At 47.2% G+C, this 16,296-nt stretch overlaps 2 protein-coding genes across 2 annotated transcripts in view; one reads left to right on the top strand and one right to left on the bottom strand.

Annotated features, from left to right (window-relative positions):
* Positions 1-303: 303 nt before the first annotated feature.
* On the bottom strand, positions 304-3,901 carry LOC135817064 (3-hydroxyacyl-CoA dehydrogenase type-2-like). Its single transcript, XM_065330167.1, has 3 exons — positions 3,637-3,901; positions 1,038-1,440; positions 304-800 (listed from the first exon to the last, which is right to left on the bottom strand). The coding sequence occupies exons 1-3, from the start codon at positions 3,823-3,825 to the stop codon at positions 610-612; spliced, it is 783 nt and encodes a 260-aa protein (XP_065186239.1). The 5' UTR covers positions 3,826-3,901; the 3' UTR covers positions 304-609.
* A 269-nt stretch (positions 3,902-4,170) lies between these two features.
* Positions 4,171-16,296, top strand: part of LOC135817055 (phosphorylase b kinase regulatory subunit alpha, skeletal muscle isoform-like) — a 31,513-nt gene continuing 19,387 nt past the window's right edge. The window contains 16 exon segments of the mRNA XM_065330157.1: positions 4,171-4,493; positions 7,174-7,338; positions 7,816-7,863; positions 8,044-8,113; positions 8,697-8,795; positions 9,445-9,527; positions 9,872-9,952; positions 10,408-10,430; positions 10,432-10,504; positions 13,360-13,401; positions 13,713-13,817; positions 14,269-14,322; positions 14,690-14,812; positions 15,322-15,426; positions 15,805-15,912; positions 16,210-16,288. Coding sequence (XP_065186229.1) covers positions 4,428-4,493; positions 7,174-7,338; positions 7,816-7,863; positions 8,044-8,113; positions 8,697-8,795; positions 9,445-9,527; positions 9,872-9,952; positions 10,408-10,430; positions 10,432-10,504; positions 13,360-13,401; positions 13,713-13,817; positions 14,269-14,322; positions 14,690-14,812; positions 15,322-15,426; positions 15,805-15,912; positions 16,210-16,288 — 1,324 coding nt within the window. The 5' untranslated portion in view covers positions 4,171-4,427.

Here is a 16,296-nt window from a genome sequence, read left to right as displayed (position 1 = left end):
CGGGTGAGTTCTAGTGGAAGTATTACTACTCTTTTGCCAATATTTGTGGAAATGGTAACGTCATATCAGCCAGATCTCTGGCCCTTCCCCATTGAAATGTACCGTAAAGTCTTGCATAAAAGCCGCGGCTTCTATGACTTTCTTGGTGAAATTTTGCAGGCTTCTATAACAGACAGGCGTCTATACAAGACAGGTATTTCTATGTATGTCAACACTAAAACCAGGCTTATGTGTGATTTGATGGGCCCAAAATTGCGGGTTCTATTCAAGTGCGGCTTTTATACAAGACTTTACGGTATGTGATTCAGAGTTACAGACATTTCCAAGTTGTAGGCAGTGCCCGGTCCCGGATATGACTCATATGAGTGTATTGGGTAAAATGAGTATTTCCAACACATCCCAACGAAAACAACGCAACATCAAAGACAAAAGAACGATCCTTAAAACATACCACTATCCACTATTGACAAGCCCAGCACTCTGTACCGGTACTAGCAAAACAGAACAAAAAGGTTTCTAAAAAGAACACAGCAGGAACAAAAAACCAACAGTCAGTGATTGTAAAAATAAGAGTAAAATCTAACGTCACCGCGCACCATTAATATTCGCTCAGGGTTGCATACGAATGGCGCCGTCGAGGCGGATGACCTCACCGTTTAGCATCCTGTTTTCAACGATGGATTGGACCAGCTGGGCGTACTCTGCGGGATGACCGAGACGCTTGGGAAATGGTGTCGTTTCAGCCAGCACTGTCTGAACTTTCTCCGGCAGCCCAGCCAATAGAGGAGTGCGGAACAGACCTTCAGACACAAGAGATCAGGCAGACAGATACCATTAATACACTAAACCGCCGATGTACACCCTGTACCCAACAGCACCATATGTGTCCCCCAACACTCAATCGATGTGTCTGTGAGGATGTATGTGTGTGTGGGACGGGGGACGGGGGGGGGGGGGGGGGGGGAGGGGGGGGGGAGGAGGAAATGGACGCAACTCCCAACAACAATCACGGTTGTCAGAGAAGACATCAGACTAACCTGGGGCGATGGTGCACACTCGAATACCGACATCAGACAGGTCGCGTGCGATCGGCAGGGTCATGCCGACAATGGCGCCCTTGGACGCGGAGTACGCCGCCTGTCCTTTCTGGCCATCGTACGCCGCCACACTGGCCGTGTTGACCACCACGCCGCGCTGTCCGTCCTCGTCGGCGTCGCCCTGCGCCATCTCCGTGGCGACCAGGCGGATCACGTTGAACGTGCCGCCCACGTTCACCGACACCACCTTGCTGAACGGCGCGAGCTCATGCGTCTGCTGCTTGCGCGCGTTGTAGGTTTTGACGGCGATGCCAATGCCGGCGCAGTTGATGGCCGTGTTCAAGCGCCCGTAGCGCTCCCGGGCCAGCGTGATGGCACTGGTGACGTCAGCCTCGCTGGTGACCTTGTAGAGAAAAAAGGACAAATTAATAATGAACAGGAATCAATAAGACAAGCGGAATCGACATTTGTGTATACTTTTTCCATGCAGTGTAAAATGGTGGAGACAATGTGCATGAATAAAGTATAAACAAATGTCGATTCAGCTTGTCTTATTGATTGCAGTTCTAAAATTGTTGTCTCCTCGCCGTTTATTATATGAATTAAAATTTAACACTGGCCATCAGTTGCAGTCTACAGCCTCGCTGGTGACCTTGTAGGGAAAAAAGGGCAAACGAGAGAGCTTGGAAGCTCAGGGCCCTGCGCTATGCTTTGTTGCCTAGCTCATCGTGCATGTTGGTAGAACTGATGGAAATGCTTTTTCCTTTGATTAGCTACATCATTGTATTGCAAAAACGTTTCAATGAGATACTGAAGTAACGTCTTCTGCAAAGCTATGGAACAGGCGCTGACTCTGCCGATCACGGGCGTTCTGGAGTCGACGGAATGTCTGTCCTGACGTTTCTTGGGACCGGCGCTGACTCTGCCGATCACGGGCGTTCTTCTTCTTCTTATTATTATACTGACGGCAACTAACATCCATTCTGATTGCATTTACTCGTCTCCCTACTTCGTATTAGGCCTTGGCGGATAATGCTCGAAAAGGTGGCAGATTCTGCTCGAAAAGCAGTGAAATTGGCAGAACCATACAAACCTTATGGCGTGCAATTCCTTGAATTCTGCTCCATTTCTTTATCCACATACCAAACATGCATGAAACCTACCAGAAAAAGTACCGAATTCTGCCAATTTTTCTGCCGGCATTATCCGCCAAGGCCTACTTCGTATTTCTTTCCAGAAAATCTCCCCATACAGCAGGGAGTCGTTTACATAATATGACTCCCTGCTATACATCTACATGACTGTATATACGTTATAATTATGATGCTATCGGCCTACATGCGATTCCCGGGCTGGTCGACAGGCGGCCCAGCCAGCCTGCTAGTGGGATCTCGGCCTCGCACACAAATCCACACAAAATGTTACTGCACTGAATGCATTCCCCCATACACTTCGCATATATATTCATTCTCTTGATGGTACCGTACTCTTGATGGTACGGGACAGGTACGGGATAGCGCCAGGCATGTCGATGGCACAAACAAACAAAAGTATTGTGGCCAGCTGTCTTTGCTGGTACGGTACAGTACGGGACAGATACGGGATAGCGCCAGGCGTGACACAAACAAACAAACAAACAAACAAACAAACAAACAAACAAACAAACACCAAATTAAAGCTGTGTGGACCCTGGCTAGCGCCAGACGTTACTGAAGTAACGTCTTCTGCATAGCTACGGGAACAATTAATTAAAAATAGCACTGGCCATCAGTTGCAGTCTACCAAGACGAGGCACATGCACAGGTAGCAGTGCAGTCTGGTAAGGCAAACGAATCTTCAATGAACATGACTGTAACACCGGCATTTCAGGTGATCTGGCCAAATGGGATACATGTACCGTACTCGGCCGGAGAGGAAAATTATTTTTGCACCAATTAGGGGCATGTTCGATTGGTTGGATCCGGATATGGATCTGACGGATTGGGATCCGACCAACCCACCCCACCCCGGGGAGCAGGGTTGACCCGATCCAACAGGTCCTTTTTCGCCACTCAATCTTTTTGCCACGAAAACTACACATTTGCTGGGACCGAACCCACGGGAACGCTTTTTCTCACACCTTCAGCGCATCAAGGTTTCTTCCATTCTTTAAATTGATCGGTACCGGTGTGTACACCTTGACAACCCAAGGCAACTTTCATTTTTTTCTTTGCATTTTTATTGCAACCAACTAACTTTGCTAGCCATCGTTCGCTTGGATCTGGAGGGATCCGAATGATTCGGGCAATCAATCGGGATCCTACCAATAGAACATGGTCTAGGTGGGTCAACCGGCCATAGCCGGACCGGGTTCTTCGTCCCTGATGCACATTGATCATTTCAGGGCACGCTGCACAGGCGCAATTATTTCCGATACGCAAAGGTCCAGCCCCTGACACACCCACGTGCACACCCATACCATGCCTTTGCAGGGCTAGGGCTGAGCAAGGTTGATTAGATAGAAGTGCACCGCGCCGTATCTCAAGGCGACATTCCCACAACCATCCACCATGGCCTGCATGACACTACAGTCTACACGTGGACTTGGTAAATCACTTACATCGCCTGCTGAGAAATGGCAGTTTCCACCGATTTCTTTTGCTACGGACTCGCCATTGGATTGGGGCAAATCTAGAATAACAACACCAGCGGCTCCTTGACGCACCAAACGCTCGGCAGTAGCTCGACCTAGGCCAGAGGCTCCACCAGTAACAAGTGCTACTACTTTTGATAGTCCACTTGCAGCCATAGTGGTTTCTAGAAAGTATACTACAATGATAATAATGTGACTATTGTCTTATGATTTTTTGAAATTTCTAGTTTGAAGAATACGATCCAAGACACCTCGCAGCAGGCTTGCACTTGCAGTGACATACCGGTACGGAAAGGTGCACGTGTCACATGCATTCCTGCGGTAAACAAAGGCAAACCCGATGATATTCAGTAAACTCAAGGAGAAATCGAAATCAATGAACATGGTGTATGCCATTTTCAGCCTGATTCGCCAAAACGACGCCTGCATCCGGTCAGAATGTGGAAATTTCACACCAGGTTCGAATGATTCATAATCATGTCATCATGACTCGAGCGATATTTTGTAGGATCATTTTGCTTGCTTCTTGTTCGAATCTAACTATCCATTTTTCAAGAGCTTCTGTAATTCCCCCAAAGATCTTCCTCCCCTTGCCTTCTTATACTAAATGCTCTAGATCATCGGATGTTTAGGGTTTTCATGCTCTTTCTGGCCTAGGCATTAGTGTGGAAAATTCTTCGTCACTGAGCAGCATGCTGAGTTGGGCGGAACACTTTGAATTCGATAGCCAGTCTATGTAGGTCCATTGAATTATAGCGATGGCCAAGGACGTTGAGTTGGACGAGGTGTATAGTTTTCTTTCAGACACGGTAGTTTCTCACCAGGTAAGGTGCTATTAATTTTCTTTTTCCAAGTTGAGACTGAGGAAATGATCAATTCTTCACAGAGAACAATAATAATATTATTTCCCCTAAATTGATAATACTGACTGTACTTGCATCCCTCCTCAATACTGAAGTACTTCAATGATGACAGTATGTTTGCCGTGAACGAACGGTAGTGCTACTGTAATACTAGTGCGCTGTTCTGTCTTATTTCTTGTTCACCTGTCGATCGTATCAAACGATTCTTTTGGCACATGTGTATTGTGACAGCATTAACTGTTTGCTTCTGCGGAACACCGGAAGTCATTGAAAAAAATGCAAATCAGATCTCAGTACGGGTTCGCGTACAGGGCGGGTCAAGAACCGCATTTCCGCTTCTGTGGGACATTGTAAAGCACCTTATTTTATGATTATTTCTAAGAATGAAGGCTTACTACCGTACTGGCAATATATGTTGCCGCAGTGAGGCCATGAAGCGTTACATTGGCACATGTTTGCCGCACGCAGGGCGTTACATGCAAAGTCGCACAGGAGCCGTTACGCAGGTTTCTATATTGCCGCAGTCCTTTTTTTGCTATTGCCGCATCACTTTTTTGCTATTGCCGCATCATTTTTTTGCTTTTGCCGCATCATTTTTTTCTTTTCATCCACATTGAAGGCACAGAAATTCAGTTGCTATCCAACTGTTACAAACCCGACGGCAAAGGGCGACAACGATATCAATAGAAGACTGTATATTTTAACTATCAGAGTGCAAAACGACCTCGGGAAAGAAGAAACCATTGAGATCGCCAACCACTGATTGATGCGCCTTCGAGTGTCAGGACTTCCTGCATGCTGCGTCCAGTTTTGAACTTTTCACCACGCGGTACACGTGCTTTCACAGTTTTCAGCCTTTTTTGCAGTGAAAACTGCAATGAAAAGATCGCCGCACCCCGCCGGACGCGCGTTACGAACTCAACGAAAATAATTTGTCGCACTAGCCTGGTCGCGCGTTACGCGGCAACATATATTGCCAGTACGGTACTCCTACTTACTCCACTTGTGTTTAGGGGGAAAAAGAGGAATAATGTGGCGCATGCTGTGCTTTATAGAGTCCACCAACTATACCAGATCTTGACTAGTCGGAGGTGCGCAATTGTTCAGCGCGAAATGAACAGAGAGTACTGTGACATTCCACGGCGTAACACGGGGCTTGAGCACTGCTCAATAGTGCTAACTGCTGCAGTACTGTCGGGCGCCGAAGAACGACCAGGCTAGAATTTCACCAAGCACAGCATACCAATGTATACACGGTGACTCAACTGCCCATAGACCGTAATACATGAAAATAAGAACGGTCTAGGCTATGAGGCAGACCCCCCCCCCCCCCCCAGTTCTTTGGCGACCGACAGCACTGTAGTAACAGCCTTCCAACCTGGAACACTACCGGTAGTATAGTACTGTTATCACCATCATCATCATCATAAACCCATAGCCCTAAGGCCGTCGGGGCGTCACAGAGCAAGTATGGACAAGCGAGCGCCATAAAAATCTATCGCGTGCGGCAGCTAGCAAGGACTGCACGTCAAGTGCAGTCCATGAAATAATATTATCAAGCCATGACATTCTAGGCCTGCCTCGGCCACGACCTCCAGCAACACAACCCTGAAGAACAGTCAATGACAAACAGCCGGAACGAACAATATGACCAGAAAATTGCAATTTCCTTCTACGAACAGAAACAATAAGTGGGACTTGTTTGTGAATACTATTTATTTCCTTTCTAACAGACACATTCGTCCGGTGATCAGTGAACGGAATCCTGAGAAGACGTCGATAGCTTCTCATTTCGAAAGCCTCGATCTTTTTCACAATTTCAGCAGTTAAGGTCCAAGACTGGCAAGCATAAAGGAATATGGATAAAACAATAGCATTGAGTAGACGTAATTTCGAGCCGATACTGATGTACTGTAGTAGTACTGTAATGGCAAAGGGAAAAGTAGTATGCTGTGGAATGTCTCAGTACAGTAAACGGAGCTGTGTTTGCCGGACCCTGTACCAAGCAGAACCCTGCATTAACTGGACGTGCTCTTCCTCATACCGCTGCTTATGCCCCTTCACTTGGTGTATGATATATTTAAAAAAATTCCGTGGAGATCAGAGTGAATAGCACTCAGTACAAAAACCATGAACAAAAGCTTATGTTCCTTGAACGTTTTCGAGGAACATGCATGTAAATGAAAAGTAGCTTTTGCTCATGGTTTTTTTTTAAACTTAGTAGCTGCAACGAACTCCAGAGCGCAGTGTGGAGTGGTGGAGTGCTTCAATTATTGTATTAGTTATTGTACTGGTTAGTTCCTTTCTTTTTGCCTGTATCCACCTGAAGAGAAGGCAATGAAAGTACTTGTGCAAATTTTCAGAAATGCTGCTTGAGAGGAGTCTGAAGTCAGGTTTGTTCTGCATTCTGAATGCTTATGTGTTCATAAGTAGAATCATAACACACGTCGCCTATTGCATTAGACAGACTATGTCTTGGAATGCTGTATACATGTTGTGTTTGAGAGGTCCTGTACTTTCAACAGTGAATCTGTGTGTGTATGTATATATGTGTGCGTGTGTGCCTGTGTGTGTGTGTGTATATGTGTGTGTGTGTGCGCGTGTGTGCATGCTTGGTTTCGTGTACTCCGCTCATCCACAGCACCACATCACTGGCCTGCTGCCCGGCGATGCCAGCATCACCAACAGCCATGCCTGGGTGCGTGATAATGTGTACGGTGCAATGGGCATGTGGGCGCTGGCGCTGGCACATCGCAAGCGATCGGCGACGGACGAGTACCGCGTGCGGGCGTTTGAGCTGCAGCAGGTATGTCGAGGAACGGTACAGGGTGTTATGGTGCACTGTGTTATGGTGCACGGTGTTTTGGTGAACGGTGTTATGGTGCAAGATATTTAACCCGTTGGTGACGGTAGGTTCGATTTACGCCGACTGGTTGCAGAGCCGGTCTCGTACATCTCAGATGCCTGATTTTGTTTCCAGGGACACCTTTAGTAGCTGGCCTGAACATTTTTGATCCATGCGATCGTGTACATAGTGGGCAGCGCATGCTCAGGCAGGCACCAAAGGGGGTTAATGCGGAAAGACTTTTCTATTGTGACTAGCAGAGTTGGCACGTACAGTAAAACTTCAATGTAAGTAACGTAAAGAAGATAAAACCCTTATCCGTTGTGGCTTTTCAGTTCATTGTTAGACGTCACTGATGCATTGTGTGGCACGCAGAACTGTTATGTGCTCAGTTCCTTCTGTGTTTTGTTCTGTTTGTTCTGCATGTGATATACACAGGCTGTCGTTAAACTCATGCGCTCTCTCCTTGCATCCATGATGAAGCAGGTACGTCTCTCTCTCTCTCTCTCTCTCTCTCTCTCTCTCTCTCTCTCTCTCTCTCTCTCTCTCTCTCTCTCTCTCTCTCTCTCTCTCTCTCATACACACACCTCAATACGGTGACCTCATTCATTTGTTTGTATAGCTGTGACTGGAGCTGCTTGTTGCGTGTATATACGTTGTGTTCAGGTTGAGAAAGTTGAGGCCTTCAAGAAGCAACCATCACCTGAGAATGCACTTCATGCCAAGTACTCCCAATGTAAGCTCTGCAAGGTTCACTCCCAGTCATTTTGTTGTCCTATTAGTTCTGTCCGCAGATTGAGTATTTTCGCTCCTGCTCTTGTAGCAGTTGAGCACTCTCATGTGGGGTAGTGCCTTTGCTGGTTGCGTTATGCAGAGCTCACTGACTTGTCAGTTCGAGTACTCTGGCAAGGTACGTTCGGGCCTGGTTTAAATCTGGCTTTGGAAAATTTATTTTTCATTGCTACCAGATCCGGCCTCATTTTCTCTGTGCTGCGCTGATGAGTCCACAAAGGACGAAACAGTTCTGTCCACAGATTGAGTTCTTCTATTGCATATACACGTACTTGTCGTGTGCATGTGCAGGCGGAAAGCAGTGCGTCTGCTGGTAGACGTGTCTGGGTGTGTGTGTGTGTACTGACTACGCCCACTCTGTAAACCGTGTAGCATTTTTCAGCTGGCTAAGTCTCTCATCTTTCCAGAAATGCCCGTGGAAAGTTCATGTCTGTAGTGTAGGAAAGTCTGACCGATATCAACATGATCATCTCTGTAAATTCTTGGACTCTGAGTGATGTGTGATTCTCCTCCTGTCATGTTTTCAGCAACTGGAAATACAGTGGTCGGTGACTTCGAGTGGGGTCATCTCCAAGTCGATGCCACGTCCTTGTTCTTGCTCGCTCTGGCTCAGATGACCGCGGCAGGTCAGTTGAAGTGCTTGTTTTCATGCTGTTGCTTGTATTTCTTACGTCTGCACTTGGCTGCTCATCTGTGATGGTTTCACAGATACTAGTAGATGCTTTTCTTGTCTTTTAGCTTGCTTTTGGGTATTTCTAGTGTTATTGAAATCAGTGATCACCATCACGGGTAGCATTGGCATTGATAGGCGGTATGTGTGCTGCTTGGCTTGGCAATCCCATACATGCACCAACGCTTGAGTTGTTGTTATTACAACTATGCTCTAATGTTGTATGTCTACTTACATGGAAGACCGTTATCAGTGGCCGTCCGTGTGGCCAGGCCATACCTGGTCCTATGGGCGGACTGATTTTGTAGTAAAATATTCAGGGTTGCACAGGGTACGGAAAAGTATGGAATAGTATGGAGGACACGTTAAGTGGTTTTCAAACCTTGAAAGTGTATGGAATTTCCCTTGATTTGTCAAAAGGGTCTTGAAGGCATTGTCTTGGTAAGGAGCTAACTGTGCCTGGTTGGTATTAGTTCATGCCCTACTATCTGCCCTTGGGACCATCTATGGGCTACTGATCTTTAGAAGCACGTGATTGCTGAGGCCAGTTGTTTACTCAGACACCATACGTTATCTGTACATGTGCTGGTGTTTGTTCCATGTAGGTTTATCAATTGTTTACACGCTTGACGAAGTGGACTTCATTCAGAACCTCGTCTTCTATATCGAAGCCGCCTACAGAACACCAGTGAGTTGAACCATTTGGGCACGTTGGAATCTCCAATGCTACTATGGTCTTGCTGCTTGATGAGATCTGATCTAAGGAAACAGTCTGTGCCCGCGCCAGAGAAGCATACGCGCGCGTGTGTGCACGTGCGTGTGTATGTGAATGTGTGTATGTGTATGTGTGTGTGTGTGTGTGTGTGTGTGTGTGTGTGTGTGTGTGTGTGTGTGTGTGTGTGTGTGTGCGCGTGGTGTGCGTATGTGTATGAGTGGGTGATCTAGTGAGAGAGCGGGTGGATGGGCAAGAGAGTGAATAAACAGCTGTGTTTGTTATCTGTGTATGCTGTGTTGTTGGTGGTGCTTTACTAGGACTATGGCATATGGGAGCGTGGCGAGAAGATCAATCAAGGCGTTGCAGAATTGAACACCAGCTCTGTGGGACTAGCTAAGGTATATGCATGTACCACCGTGTGTCCTACTTACTTCACCTGATGGGCACCTGTATGTTTGATTTTCTTAATTCTGTGCCCGGTCACGTTTGCTCCGGGCATGTGTGTGTGTGTATGCATGTGTACCAACAACATGTTTTCATCAAGACAAGGTTTATCTAATACCATGTGTACGTGTACGTGTGTGTGGAGGGGGGGGGGGGGGGGGAGTGGATGTTCGTAACAGTTGAGTCAAAGCCAGTAGTGCTTGATGTAACCCAGCACAGAAGGATTGTGTCTGAATGCACGGCTGGTGACCGTGTGGATATGGCTTGATGACATGTCTCAGACAGTCTACTCAGCAATAGGTAGTCACATGCCCACTCATTCAGCTGGTAGTATGCTTGAGGTGATTCTCACAAAGTAATGTCTCAATTTAACATAGTCCGGTTTTCATGTTGTTGCTGTACTGTGCAGGCTGCACTGGTGGCACTGAATGACAGACCTGTTTGGTGCAAGTGGCGGCCCCGCGTCCGTAATCCACGTCTTGTCCGATGAAGTGCAGCGCTGCAAGGTACAAGACTCACTCTAAATTTAGTGGTAGTTCAGATGACGCATGCCCCGTTCACAAACTGGCATTCCCTGCGTGCTTTTGCACATGATCTGCATCACCGGTTCTACTTCAGGGTACCCTTGCCCACGAATACCGCAATGTGCAAGGCAGAGCACCCTTCCTCATAGTAGAGATATCAGCGAACACACTGCGCACTGGATTTGCGCAGTTCCCTGGACAACCATACGGGGGGGGGGGGGGGGGGATGCCAAGCATGTGGACGCACACGTACTGGATAAATGGAATAGAAACTGCATGAATGCATGTTCAACATTTGAAAAGTCAAAAAGTCCTAAGTAAATATATCAGAAAATAAAACAGAGAGGTTCCAGGCTGTCCAAGAGAGTGCTCAATACCGAGTGGTAGAGCTGGTTCAAACAATAGGAGGACAGAGAAAGTGTTTTAACTCAGAGTTTCACGCACTAAGCGATCATCAGAAAACAGTAATGAGAAATCTGGATCAGAAAATAGCAATAAAAAGGATAAATTCTGCCGTCATCATCACGCATCAACGGAGTCATGAAGGTTTTTCCAAGATCGATTTTCACGTCACACTCAGAGTGGTGAGACAATACATGTTATACGAGAGCTGAGTGCAAGGGGTGAGGCGATGAAAGTAATGTGAGAACTGTGAAGTGAGACAAATAAGTGCACGCCATGAACTTACGAAAACAATCTTAGTGCAACCACATGCTTCTTCTGTTTGCAAAGATCAGGCTTGTACAAACGGATACGAACAGCTTCCGAAACTTTCAACTGCTTAGCGTACCGTGTCCGACACAACACAGAGAAACTAAAAGCATCATAAACCTGCAGACATTTTGGGTGAGACAACAAATGAAGAAACACAGCAGACTTCTTACGATCACCATTTTCATCCAGCTCATCATCTCCAGCACCCACACCCTCATCATCCGTCTCGTCCACCCGCTCATCTTCCGTGTCATCTGCTGTGTCATTCTCCTCACCAAGGTTAACCAATGTAATTATTAGTTTGGCACTTACAACTACAGTGCAAACAACGGCGTGGAAGAAGACACAATGATGGAACTCACCTGCTCTCTATTCCTCCATAGTCAGTGCTGGTGTGTCCATGCTGGCTTCTCTGATAAGCTGTACGAGGTGATCCCTTAGCTCCTGCCATGCAAGTGTCTTGCCGCCGGACGACCACTGGAACAGGATCTTGTCACCTTCCTGCTGCAGAACTATGCACCTGAATTTAATTTGGTTTTTCAAGGCAGACACTTTTCTGGCGACTGTTGGCAGAAGGGAGAGCTTCTCTGCTACTAATGCGGAAGCGTTCCATAGCCCTTCCGACGCAATTTTCTCGACGAGCTCTTTCTCTTGGAGCGTGTGGGCCTCCTTCTGCAGTCACGGTGTTTCCTTTTCCATCATGCGGATCGCCTGGTTGCGTTGTCGATGGAGATGACGGTGTTCCTGGGCACCAGCGAGAGCACTTTTGAAGAGCTCTCCTCGCCTCTGCTCCGACTGATTCCGCAGCCACCCACCAGTATGGTTCGAGCAGAATAATACAATACCTTCTTTGGCAATGGCAGATGCGTTCGGTTTCTGTTGGCGCAGTCTGTCCAGAAGAGCAAATGCTCTTTCACTGACAACGTTTGTGGTTCTTACAAGTGCCATTGTCCACTACTACTCTGCTGACATGTTGTGAAACTTGCCACCCAGTACGTGATCAGAAAGAAGTTTCTTGGAATAAGTTCCGAATGCTGCTGTTAGCAGTTCCAGAATAACAAGTGTGGTTTCATCAGTGCCCTTGCTTCAGAACTGGTCATGAAACTGCACATGATCACTAGATTGTTCATTGCAGTGTGCCTCCAAGGCCTTTACAGGCAGTCCAGATGAGGCGAATGCTGCCACTGTCTTCTGTTTTTTTTTCTCCCGAAACCTTGGCGTGAAGCACCGATTGCTGCTGTATCGCAGTGTGCCTTCTCCCAGATGCGTAAAACTTCCTACGCCTGCTCTGCCCGTCCAGCGATATAATGTAGACCACAGTAAAATTTGTTGATTAGCTTCCAAGGCTTTACAGGCAGTCCGGATGAGGGAGTGCTGCCAGCTTCTCCAGTTATTTCTTTATTCGGAACCTTAGCTTGAAGCACCGACTGCTGTATCGAAGTTTGCCTTCTCCCAGATGCGTAAATCTTCCTATGCCTGCTCTACCAGTCCAACAATATAATGTAGGCCGCAGTAGAATGCGTTGATACTTGATAGAGAGTATCGTTTGCCTGGTCAGTTCTGGTAGAGTAGTTCAGCCGTCCATCATCTCTGGAAGAATGTCTGCTCAAACCAAGAGTCATAAGGGGTCGTCCATAAATATCGAACTTTTTTCACAAAACGAAATAATTTCGTTATGGGGTGGGAGGGGGTTGACCAATTTCGTTTCAGAAAACATTGATTCATGTACATGTCCGTTGTATATGCATGTATGTCAACATTTGTTACGTTCTGAGGGGGAGGGAAGGAGGGGTTGGGTCAGATCGTCTAAACTAAAATAATTCGTTTGGTGAAAAAAGTTCGATATTTACGGACGGCCCCTAACTAGACGTTACAAGCAATAAACTGTCATAACTGTTCTGTACTGTTAGTATGTACTCTTGCTCAAACTGAACTTCATGGCAGGCATGCACTCTGTTAAGATTGTGGTATTCATGTGTACTGTGCGTGTGTGCGTGTGTGTGTGTGTGTGTGCACGTGTGTGCGTGTGTGTGCGTGTGTGTGTGTATGTATGTGTATGTGTACGTGTATGCGCATGTGTTTGTGTGTGTGCATGCTTGGTCTGCTCCTTGTGTTGCAATCAGGCCATGGTTCATTCTCTAGTACCCCGCGGCTCGTTGTCAAAGGTATGTGCTCAGTGCATGTGTGCTAGTGCTGGTGTGGGTGGGATGTGCTCCATGTACATGTACATGTACTGTTGTAGCTACTCAGAATGCGCCACACAGATCCTGGGCCCTACATTTGGCAGGCGTTTACTATGCATGGTCGGTGCCTGCCTTTCCTGATCTCACTACACAATGCACGTGCTGTCCTGTTTCTTATCCACAGCATGGGAAGCCTGTGTTTCATTTCAGACAGTACTTGTAAATATGTGTACCTGCTGGGCTCTTTCTCATTGCAGCGCACTTCTCTTTGTTTGTCTTGTTTTGGCTTGTAGGAAGTAGATGCATCTGTGTTGATGGCCATCAGCTATCCAGCATTTGCTGTTGAGGACGAGATGCTTATCGACAGCAGCCAATCTCAGCTGCGCGCCTTGCTCGAGGTAAGGTACACTTGCTTGTGTATGTGTGTGGGTTGGGGGGGGGGGGGGGCATGCGGATGGGCTTGCTTGTGGTTCAGATTGTGTCTTCAAGGCACTGCTGATTGCCGTAGCTGCAATTGCGAGTTCTACGGCGTGCGATCTCTGAGTCCTGCCAAAGTAGCCTCCTGCCAGGCCACAGGATATTGACCATGCGCATGACCGGAGTATGATGTAACTCTGCACCATGTATGCTAGAGAACTGATGGCATTTTTGAATTCTTCTTTGTCGCAGCTCTACCACTGAGAGCTTGAGTACTCCTCATGCAGCACAATACTGGTTGTTAGCATTTTCCGAGATGGATGTATTAGCAGAATGTAGTGTGGTGTGGCTTCCTGCGAATGTATGGACGGTGTATACTACAATTATAGTAATGGAATCTCTTGGTGTTCATTTTGTTTGTGTCATGGCCAGGGTCGTTACGGCTGGAAACGTTTCCTGAGGGATGGTTATATGACTGCCAGGGAGGTGGGTGTCCTCACAACCAGCGTCATGCCATGGGCTTGCATGCATGCATGCATGTGTGTATGTGTTTGGTTTGTGTGTGTGTACGTGCATGTGTGTGCGTGTGTGCATGTGTCTCACCAGCTTTTTTCCATCTGACACTCAACAATTGATGTGCAACATGTAACAGGTCTATGCCCTGATTATAGAACTAGTTGTAAAAGCCAGGAGACGAAGCGGCAACACAAAATCATGTGCACGTATGTACTGGATTCCGCTACGATAGAGAGCTGCTGTGCAGTTGTTTTCTGTTCTTCTTGTTCACTCTTCTTTTCTCTGCGTTCTTGTTTCTCCTTGTGTCTGTTATGCCACCGTGCCATCGCGTCCGTAGGATCAAGGACGGTTGCACTACATGCCTGCCGAGCTCAAGCAGTTCGAGAACGTCGAGTGCGAGTGGCCCATCTTCTTCTGCTTCCTGATGCTGGATGGCTTCTTTCGCAATCGATCCGAGCAGGTATGTGAGGAGTGAAGTGTAGGGTTCGGGCGCTGTGTTTTTCTTGAGCTAGGCGTTTGCATTGTTGCATCGAACAGTGGCCACTTCGGCGGCGTAATGACGGTCACAGGCAACAGTGATCTGCATGTGCGACAAGGGTTGTGTGTAGGTTTGTACTTGCATACAATGGTGATGTACCGTGTTGTGTTGTTACTCAGAGGTGCCGCGTTTTGCTCCATTGTCTGCTTGTGTATATGCACCTTTTACATGTGTGTACTGTTTCGGATAGTTGCCGTGGTTGGCTATCACCCTTCATTTCACATACATTTGTTATTGGCAGTCGTTTGACGTGCCAGGAAATGTTGAATACTACAAATGTAGCTCTGATCTGCTGCTTGGCCATCCGCACTACTCCAAGGCATTGTCTTCCTAAACGTTCTACATTTCAACACTTTAACTACTGTTCACCTTGTTTTAAAAAGTATCTTCGTCGACCTCTGTTCTGGGCGCCTGGGATATTCTGTGCACAGGTGACTCACTACCGTCAACTGCTTACTGATATGCTACGGCCACATGTCATCAATGGTCATGAGCACATGCTCCTGCCAGAGCTCTACACGGTCCCAGGAAGTGAGGTAATTTCAGGTCTTCTTGTTGGTTCATACATCTAATTACCAGGATTCTCACTGCTGGATGTTCGTGAAAGGTTTGATTGCGATTTTCAGAGCTTTTTGCTGTCGCAGCCATGCTGTATTGCAGAAATGAAGAAATCTGCTGTCTGAAATCTGTACTCACTATGTGTATACTTCAGGTGCATCCTGTTGTACCAAGGCCAGCATTTCTTGTATTGGCCTGGCCTGACCTACTTCGAAGAAGTACTTTGTTGAGTGTGAGTTTTCATGTGTTCATGTGTCCATGTGTATGTTTGTGTATGTTCATGTCTGTGTGTGTGTGTGTGTGTGTGTGTGTGTGTTCGCACGCACCTGCGTGTGTGCAACATGTCGTTTGCACAGGTGGATGAGGAAGCTCGCAATCCGGGCACGCAAGACCGCGTTCCGATAGGCAAAGGGATATGCGTGTGGATCCAGGCGGTGTACGCCATCACTCAACTCCTGGACAAGGTACAGTCATGTTTCTTCTTCTTGCTAGTACAGTCGTGGCCAAAGGAATCCGACCCGCGAGTTTCCACTGCAATAACATCATGCATGTTCCCAAAACTGATCCGAGGGCCGTAGCGGCCGCTTGAGCCTTGGCGTTGCTTTCGGCACGTGGGTCGGATTTCTTTTGGTCACGACTGTAGTACCTGTCAAGCCTTTGCTTTTGCACTCCAGATACCGTGTTCACATTCTGCCTACATCAACGTAGATTATCCTGGCCAATAGTTATAATCTCTCTGCCATACCATTGTGCTTTGATAGGGCTTGCTGACACCCAGTGAGCTGGATCCATTGAACGGCCGCCTATCAACAGCTGCCATGCCCGATGTTGTTGTTCAAGGTAAGCCC

The sequence above is a fragment of the Sycon ciliatum genome, chromosome 1 (assembly GCF_964019385.1).
Source record: "Sycon ciliatum chromosome 1, ocSycCili1.1, whole genome shotgun sequence".
Taxonomy (NCBI): Eukaryota; Metazoa; Porifera; class Calcarea; order Leucosolenida; family Sycettidae; genus Sycon; species Sycon ciliatum.
Note: the sequence above shows the minus strand (reverse complement) of the source record. Positions and strands in the feature narration are given on the sequence as shown.